Source organism: Eretmochelys imbricata, chromosome 8 (genome assembly GCF_965152235.1).
Source record: "Eretmochelys imbricata isolate rEreImb1 chromosome 8, rEreImb1.hap1, whole genome shotgun sequence".
Lineage (NCBI taxonomy): Eukaryota > Metazoa > Chordata > Testudines > Cheloniidae > Eretmochelys > Eretmochelys imbricata.
In genome coordinates this window covers 95,845,617-95,854,756 of record NC_135579.1, presented here as the reverse complement: position 1 = coordinate 95,854,756, position 9,140 = coordinate 95,845,617, and the positions used below count along the sequence as shown (strand labels likewise).

The 9,140-nt window shown below is 41.7% G+C and overlaps 1 protein-coding gene across 1 annotated transcript; it reads left to right on the top strand.

Moving 5' to 3' along the window:
* The first annotated feature begins 15 nt into the window (after positions 1-15).
* On the top strand, positions 16-8,086 carry MRPL37 (mitochondrial ribosomal protein L37). The gene is made up of 7 exons (XM_077824266.1): positions 16-520; positions 2,465-2,648; positions 3,134-3,249; positions 3,795-3,980; positions 4,273-4,430; positions 7,035-7,238; positions 7,852-8,086. Exons 1-7 carry the CDS (start codon positions 133-135, stop codon positions 7,954-7,956), a joined length of 1,341 nt encoding a protein of 446 aa, XP_077680392.1. The 5' UTR covers positions 16-132; the 3' UTR covers positions 7,957-8,086.
* The last annotated feature ends 1,054 nt before the right edge of the window (positions 8,087-9,140 follow it).

Sequence of the window (9,140 nt, the reverse complement as noted above, 5' to 3'; positions counted from 1 at the left end):
CGGGATAGCGAGCGAGCGCGCTGCGTACCCGGTGTGCCCCGCGCTAGGGAAAATGGCGGCCCCCAGTCGGTGACTCTTCCGGGTGGCTGGGCCGAGGAGGGCCAGGGCCGGAGTCCCTGACGGGAGCCGAGCATGGCGGGGTTGTGGTGGCCTGTGAGGCCGGCGGCCGGGGCGCTGCGGGCGTGGGGCCCGCGTGGGCCGCACCGCGGCAAGACTGTGCAGGCCCCGGGCAGGCCGCTGCCCCGCACGCCTTGGACCACCCGCGGGCCGCCCCCGGGGGCCCCGCTGCCCCGCAGCTGGCAGGACAAGCGGCCGGTGCAGGAGCAGATCCCCGGGCTGGAGCAGGTCACCTACGCGGGCAAGCAGTACTTCGTGCCCTGGCTGGCCCGGCCCCGCCACCCGCGCTGGGAGCGGGGCTGGCACGACCCCCGGCACTCCCCGGGGCCGCGCTACGAGGCGATGCCCCTCTACAAGGAGCGCGTCTGCTACGTGTGCCACCAGCGAACCAAGATGCTGGAAGGTAGCGGGCGCGGGGGAGAGGTGCTGGGTGGGTGGGTGAGCCAGGCCTCCGGGGGGTGGGAGGGGGCAGCAGCGCCCAGCCCTGCCTAGGCAGGCAGCAGGGTGGGGGTGGGGTGAAGGGCGGCCCCCGGTTCGGGCACCAGCCTCGGGAGAGCCAGGGTCAGTTCCCTGAGCTGGCACTGCTGTCCTGGGTCACTTTGGGCAAGTTACTGCAGCTCTGTGCCTCACTGCCGCTGCTGTAGCTGGGGATAACGGCTGCTGCCCTGCCCGCCCCCATCGCGCTATTATAAATACATGAGGTTGTGAGGTGCTCAGATGCTACAAGTGTTGGGGTCGTATACATACCTTAGATTGGGAGGAGGGGTGTAGAGAGGCCTGCCTGAGAGAGCAGGAGTAGCAGTCAAGGGACAATTACAATAATATGCAACAACTAGCTGCCAGACCTAGCCTATAATTAGGACCCTACCAAATTCAGGGCAATGAAAAACACATCACAGACTGTGAAATCTGGTGTTCTGTGTGCTTTTACCCTATACGAATTTCAGAGAGGAGACCATCATTACTCAAATAGGGGGTTCTGACCCAAAAGGGAGTTGCAGGGAGATCACAAGTGTGGGGGTTTTTTGGGGGGGGAATCACTGTATTGCCACCCTTACTTCTGTGCTGAGCGGCTGGAGAGTGGTGGCTGTTGGCCAGGTGCTCAGCTCTGAAGGCAGCACCACACCAGCAGCAGCTCACAGGTAAGGGTGGGAATACCATACTATGCCATCCTTACTGCTGCTGGCAGCCGGTCTGCCTTTAGAGCTGGGCTCTCAGCAAACAACTTCTGCTCTTCAACGGCCTAGCTCTGAAGGCAGCACTGTCACCAGCAGTGCAGAAGTAAGGGTAGCAGTACCACAACACTTCCTCCAGTAACTTTGCAACCCACCTCCCCTCCATAACTCCTTTTTGGGTTACTACCCCTACAGTTGTAACATTGAAATTTCAGATTTAAATAGCTGAAATCATGACATTTATAATTTTAAAAACTCCTATGACCATGAAGTTGACCAAAATGGACCGTGAATTTGGTAGGGCCCTACCTATAACTCAGGTGGAGGCTGCTTGTTGTCCTAAAACAGCTCATATCAAGAAGGCATTTTGCATTGGCTGGAGTGGCTGTAACCTGACTTGTGATGGGGTGTGGGCTCTGCTGCGCTCTTCTCCCCCCCCCCCCCCCCCCCCCCCGCCGCTCACTTGTATACAAGAATAGTGGTGCGCATAGTAGTCTAGCACCGACTTTCTCAGGAGGGTGGACCAACAAAAATACTGGATTAGTCTGTAAGGGCTGCAGGTTAGGAACTATGTCCCCTTAAGGTACAGGGCTGTGTACAGTGGGGCTCTGACTTTTGTTGGGGCCCCAGCTACTATGATAATTTAAACAGAAAGCTAAAACTTTGGCAAGGGGTACAGGCTCTCTTTCCCTTTGGGATACCAGCACTTAATTTCAGATGAACTATGCATGCAGCAGAATGCAAGATCCCATTTATGTTTAACATTAAGTATAATATGCAAAGAAATGTTTTTACCCCATTCTCTGCTGTGCTGTACGTAGTCCCTCATATCTTGTTTCCTTGTAATTCATAAGCCAATATACTAGAATTAAAAAATGAGTAGGGAAAAACACTTATAAACTAACCTCTTTCAATAAATATTGCATGGTGTAACTTATATGGTGCTAATGAGGCATGCATACTTTTTTCGATGTTGTACGTAAATGAAAGTGGTCAGACTACATAAAATTAATGTTCCTGATAACTTGGTCATGCTGAGAAGTATTCTATATTAGTGGTAGCATAAGTGCTTAAGATTCAATAGGTAAAAGACCATTTTTATATTAACCCATTTATGGCATAGGTAACACTGCTGAATATCTTCAATAAATATATTTTGATTTGACTCCAAGGAGTAAGGCAAGCACTCTGGCTAACAAAGACCAAGCTAATGGAAGGCTTACCTCCAAAAGTACTTAGTATTATTGATGAACCAGCCAACCAACTAGAGAATCAGGATGAGCGAGTACAAAATGCAGTTTCTCATGCACGTGTCTGGAATACCACTGAACTTATTCCCAAGAGAGAGAGTTATTGGTAAGTCCTCAAAAGTTAAAGAAATCTTTACTTATACTGCAGCCTTTTCAGGGCAGCTCTGCTTCAAACAGCCCGTTAAAAGTATCAGGTTTTTTTAAAACTATATTACCAGCAGAACATTATATTTACTGTTTAATGTTACTGAGGTGAATTTAGTTTGTATCTGGTTGCCAGCACTCACTTGTTTACAATTGTACTTGTGAGTATATTCAAAACTTGTTTTCATCTTATGTCAAAGTGTGTAACAGTCTGTGGGTTTGTACAAACTTAGTTCTATTTTGGATCACATCCTAGCTAATACAGATGTCAATTGTTTTAATAATTGAAAGTAAACATTATCATTGCCAACTTGGAACATGATTGGTATGTCAGATGGATTGAAGTATTAAACAAATCTGCATTAACCATTTGGAAACGTTACATATTTCATAACTTTCAAAGTCATTTTTGTATCCTATCCTACTAATCCTTGTCTCATTCTAAAGCCCTGTACTCTTGGAAGACTTGTTACATTTGTGTAGGACAATGGCTAGCAAGTATCCTTCCCTCGCTAAAAGAATGTTGGCTAGAGACTACAAAGTGGCGGCTACATGGGAGAGAGGTTAGTAACTTCTTTCTTTTTCTTTTTTTTGTAGAAAACACTTCTCTCTTTCTCTTTACTTGTAATCCTGATAGAATCCTAAAGAACTGATCATTTGTTTACTACAGTGTGTGCATGAAATCTGTACAATCTTTCAAGCCACACTTACATGGGATCAGTAGCTAGTGAACTAAATAAATAGAAGTGTTATTTTTGTATTCTGTGTAAAATGTTGTCTCCAGTTGGGCTGCTACTTAACAATCGTGGGCGGGAGGAGGAGGGAAAAGAGAGGTGCCTTGCAAAATAAATCAGTATTTTTGCAGTAATACTATTGTGACACTTCATGGTTGACTCTGCAGGGGTCAGCCTATGGCTTCATTTTTCCATAGAGTATTAAACATTAGCAAATGAAACCTAGGGCATCTTTTCCTTAGAATACATATTACAGTAAAATTATAGCAATAGAAGAATAAATCTAATAGTGTGGTAGATTTATTCTAAATTAAGTATGAATGTTTAGTGAGTCTTTGTTTAATGTGTGCATGCAATATAATCTCTTTTTACAGAATCATCTATTCTTCAGGTTCGTGGCATGAATGGAATACTTTTGAATGCCATTAATCCATTATTGCCAATAGCCTCCAAGGATGAGATTCTGGCTACTGAAAACCACATTCTAGAGACCTTCCATCCTATCTCTCCTACAATTGATCTTCAGGAAGTTAATGTATATGAAGAACGAAATTATACAGGTAAAAGTTACGTAGCACTTAAACATTAGCTTGAATATTTATGTACTAGTGGACAGCACTAAAATCTTTAACTTCCCCATTCCCTTAAATGTTTCATGTGCTGAGGTTAGATGGTGTACAGTTGAGAATGGATTAGCCAATTGGCTAGTGCTGCTATAGGGTATCTTACATGTTCTTCACAGCAGTAAGTCTAATCTGTGTTAACACAAATTTAATAATTACTGAAGAGAGTAAAAGAGACTAACTTTGTATTAAACTGTTTTTTTGTATCTCATGGTTACCTATAACCCAGGTTTTAGAGAGGGTTATCCCTACCCTCATCCTCACACTCTGTACTTTGTGGAATCAGCCAACGTTCGTCCAGTCCGATTTAGACCAGAACAACTCCGGGCTAAAATGCTCATGTTTGCTTTTGGCAATGCACTGGCAAAGGCCAAGATTCTGTATGGGGTACGTATTAAAATGACTGTCATACCTTACTATTTCTATAGTAGAAGTCATTGTTCATGGAGGCTGTTGTAATGGTATTATCTAAAGGTGCAGTACAAGCGGGGTGGTTGGAGATGAATAAATTGCAAGCCAGCAGCAAAGAGAGTTTTGCTTTCAAGTGTACAAAATTGGAGCTCACAGACTTGAAGGTAGATTGTTGAAATACTTACCTCCTCTCTCCACAGTTAAGATAAAGTGCAGGTAGTAAGTATCTGTTGCTGAGTTTTAATTCAGACAAATATAGCACAGAGTTTGTGGTTCAAGCTTTCCTATGCCATCCCATCCTTGTGCCACAATCCTGACCTAGAAGAATGAACACTAGGTGGGAGTGGGTAGTTCAGTCCTTAGCATTGTAGCTGAAAGTTCCAAGAAGGATGCCAACCACAGTGGACTTTTTGTGATGTGGACACCTCTCCCTTTGAAACGGGAGTGAGAATCAGAGGCCACTCGATGGCAATGACTTAGTCACTGTTGATCTGGATTGAATTTGAACTGATGACCTAGAGGTGAGAGCCTGTGAATTCTATTAAGTCTGACATTGCAATATTTTGAAATCTGCATTGATATCTAGTGATTTTGTAGGCCAGGGATTTATAGGTAACCTTTATAGACATGTTTTGATTAAGATGTTTGCCAATTCAGAGTAACACCTTATTATACCAATAGCAATTATTTTAATGTGTTAATGAAGGTTAAGAGTAGACTGGCAATGGGTAGAAATCAGTGAAGCAACTGTCTTGTGTGTAACTGAAATGAAAAGCTAGAACAGACATGTAGTTCAGTTTACATCTATATTCCATTGCCATTTGAATGATATTTAATTAAAATTAGGGCTGGCAAGCGATTAAAAAAATTAATCGTGATTGAATGCATGATTAAAAAAATTCATTGCAATTAATCACACTATTAAACAATAGAATACCATTTATTTAAATATTTTTGGGTGTTTTCTACATTTTCAAATATTGATTTCAGTTACACCAGAATACAAAGTGTACAGTGCTCACTTTATATTTCTGATTGCTTTTTAAAGTGCAAATATTTGTAAACGAAATACTATATTTCAGTTCACCTAATACAAGTACGATAGTGCAATCTCTCTTTACCGTGAAAGTTGAACTTACAAATGTAGAATTATGTACAAAAACTGCATTCAAAAATATTAAAACTTTAGAGCCTACAAGTCCACACTGTCCTGATTTCTTGTTCAGCCAATTGCTCAGACAAACAAGTTTGTTTACATTTGCAGGAGATAATGCTTCCTGCTTCTTGTTCACAATGTCACCTGAAAGTGAGAACAGGTGTTCTCATGGCACTGTTGTAGCCAGCGTTTCAAGATATTTAGATGCCAGATCCGCTAAAGATTCATATGTCCCATATGGCTTTAACCACCATTCCAGAGGACATGTGTCCATGCTGATGATGTGTTCTGCTTGATAACAATCCAAAGCAGTGCGGATCGACGCATGTTCATTTTCATCATCTGAGTCAGATGCCACCAGCAGAGGGCTGATTTTCTTTTTTGGGGGTTCGGGGTCTGTAGTTTCCGCATCAGAGTGTTGCTCTTTTAAGACTTCTGAAAGCATGCTCCACACCTCATCCCTCTCAGATTTTGGAAGGCACTTCAGATTCTTAAACCATGGGTCGAGTGCTGTAGCTAGCTTTAGAAATCTCACATTGGTACCTTCTTTACGTTTTGTCAAATCTGCAGCAAAAGCGTTCTTAAAATGAACATGTGCTGAGTCATCATCCAAGACTGCTATGACACGAAACCTATGGCAGAATGCAGGTAAAATAGAGCTGGAGAGAAACAATTCTCCCTCAAGGAGTTGAGTCACAAATATAACCCATTATTTGTTTAACAAGCATCATCAGCATGGAAGCATGTCGTCTAGAATGGTGGCCGAAGTATGAAAGGGCATACGAATGTTTAGCATATCTGGCACGTAAATACTTTGCAATGCTGGCTACAAAGGTCCCATAAATAAGAAGTGGGGGCAGCATTATCTCCCGTAAATGTAAGCAAACTTGTTTGTTTGTGATTGTCTGAATGAGAAGTAGGACTGAATGGATTTGTATGCTCTAAAGTTTTGCATTGTTTTTGAGTGCAGTTATGTAACAAATCTACCTTTAAGTTGCACTTTCACGATAAAGAGATTGCACTGCAGTACTTGTATGAAGTGAATTGAAAAATACTATTTTTACAGTGCAAATACTTGTAATCAAAAATATAAAGTGAGCAGTGTACACTTTGTATTCTGTGTTGTAATGGGAATCAATATATTTTAAAATGTAGAAAAGCATCCAAAATATTTAATAAATTTCAATTGGTATTCTATTGTTTAACAATGAAACTGCAATTAATCGCAATTAATCTTTTTGTTAATTGTGAGAGTTAACAGCCCTAATTTAAATGCAAAATCTATATTCAAAACCTGTTTGAATAGAGTAACTTTCTGGGCAAGATAACACATTTGTTAAAGTCCTGGCTTTAAACCAAATGATTGCTGATTCTGCATCTTCTCATCCAGTGTCTGTTGTAACTCTTCCTCCACCTCCACCCAGGATGATCCCAAAGTTTTAGAACACCCGGTAGTAGTACAAAGCATTGGTACAGAGGGTCGTATTTTCCAGTTCATGGTGTTCCAGTTAAATACAACAGACTTGGCTTCTAGCGCTGGTGTTAAAAACCTTGTCTGGATTGATTCTGATCAGTATATGTATGACTACATCCGGTATCTTCCAGGAATCAGGAAGAGAGTTGTCAAGGTAAGTTAACAGGCTTGAGAGAACTAGTTTACTCACCAGAATTATATAGTGGAAATCCTGCCCCTTTACATATATTTTGAGCCTTGGGCGCTTGTACAGATGGTATTGATATAGATAGGACAATAGGCTGTTTAGTTCTGATAAAACTTTGGTACACTGAATTAATAGAGAATAACTATCAGTCTGTTTGTTTTGTTTGTTTATATATATCCATCCATGTATTCAGCTGCATTGCAATTTATATTAAACTTGCTAAAATGGAGACCTCTTACATAGATGTACAATTTCATTGTGCTTATTGAAAAGTTATTCTCCAGTGAAGTAACTAAGGAAATGTATGTTTGCATGCAACAGTCAACTTCAATATAAAGTAAATGGAGAGAATATTACTGTCAGCTCCCCTTAGACTAGGAAGACTCTTCAATCTCATTAGGTAAATTCCCCACCCATCAGTGTAATGCCAATGGAAATACTCAAACCCACTTGCCTGTCAAAGAAGGCTTGTTTCAGATAGACTGCCATATTTCAAGTTGTTTTCGAGTAAAATAAAAGACTATTACTTGGCTAAGTATCAGTTCACTACAAACTGAATATCCAAGTCTCTTCTCCACAGTTTCCTCCTGGAATATATGGCTATCGACCTGACACATTCAAGAAGTTTCTGGCACTGTATTTGCATGGAGCTGTGCAAGATTCTACTCATACCAAAATCCTTTAAGTTAATTTCTGCTATTTTTTCATCAGAAGATCGTACAGCTAAGCAAATGTGATAGTATACTGCTCTTAAATGAAGTAATCTAAGGGTTTAAAACCTAACAATTTTTGAAAATAAAGACTTTTTTTTAAGTAAGTGTGTGCTGTTGAATATAAACTTCCATTGCAATGGCTTAACTGTACCATTATACACACATGCATTAAGTTAATGAACCCAGCCATAGTTAGTACTTTCCCAACTTTCCACCATCACCAAGAGGGAATATACAAACTGCCATTTATTTCTGTTTGTAGGAGCAAATTCTGGATGTAGCAGCTGGGAGAGCAGAAATCCACACAGAGCAGAACCTGAGCACAGAATGTGTTGAGTGGGTACCTGACTCCAAAGCAAACAGCACAATAGTTCCAAGTTGCATTATGTAGAAAACCCACCTTATAAAGCTTTATGCATAAAGTCTTGGGGGACAGTGGGCCTTCACAATCACCACACTTTGGTTTTACTTCTAGTATGTTTTTGGATAACTTGGTGCCCAGCTCCTTATTAGTGATTTGCTTTAGATTATCGTATTACCATCAAAATGGCATTTCTCTGGAGGCAGAGAACTGAAATTCTTCAGGGCACAATTACTGGTAGAGTCCTGTTAGCCTGCAAAGGTGTCAAAACAGTTTTTGTTTCTATAGTTACTAGTTAGGGGTGGGGAAAGGATCGAGCCCCTAGCTCTGAGCTCGGGTGGGTAGCCAGAGTGTCTCTCTGCTAGAGCTGCAATGACCACACTGCTTTTTAGCATGCTAGCTCAAGTCTGTCTGCCCGGGCTCGGAAGCTCACTCCCAGGTGTAGTGTAAACATACCCTGTGGTGCTACAATAGTAAGTGGCCTCAGAACCACAATTCAAGAAAGGTATTAATTAAGTGGAGAGGGGTCAGAAGAACCACAAAAATGACTTAACAAGATCAGAAAACATGCCTTAAATGATAGACTGAAGGAACTCAATCTGTTCAGTTTAACAAAGAAGGTTAAGTGTGACTTGAGTACAATCTAGAAGTGCCTATACAGGGAACAAATATTTAATAGTATGCTCTTCAATGTGCAGAGAAAGGTATAACAAGCCAGTGGCTTGAAGTTGAAGCTAGACCAATTCAGACTAGAAATATAGTGTAAATTTAACAATGAGGGTAATTAACTATTGG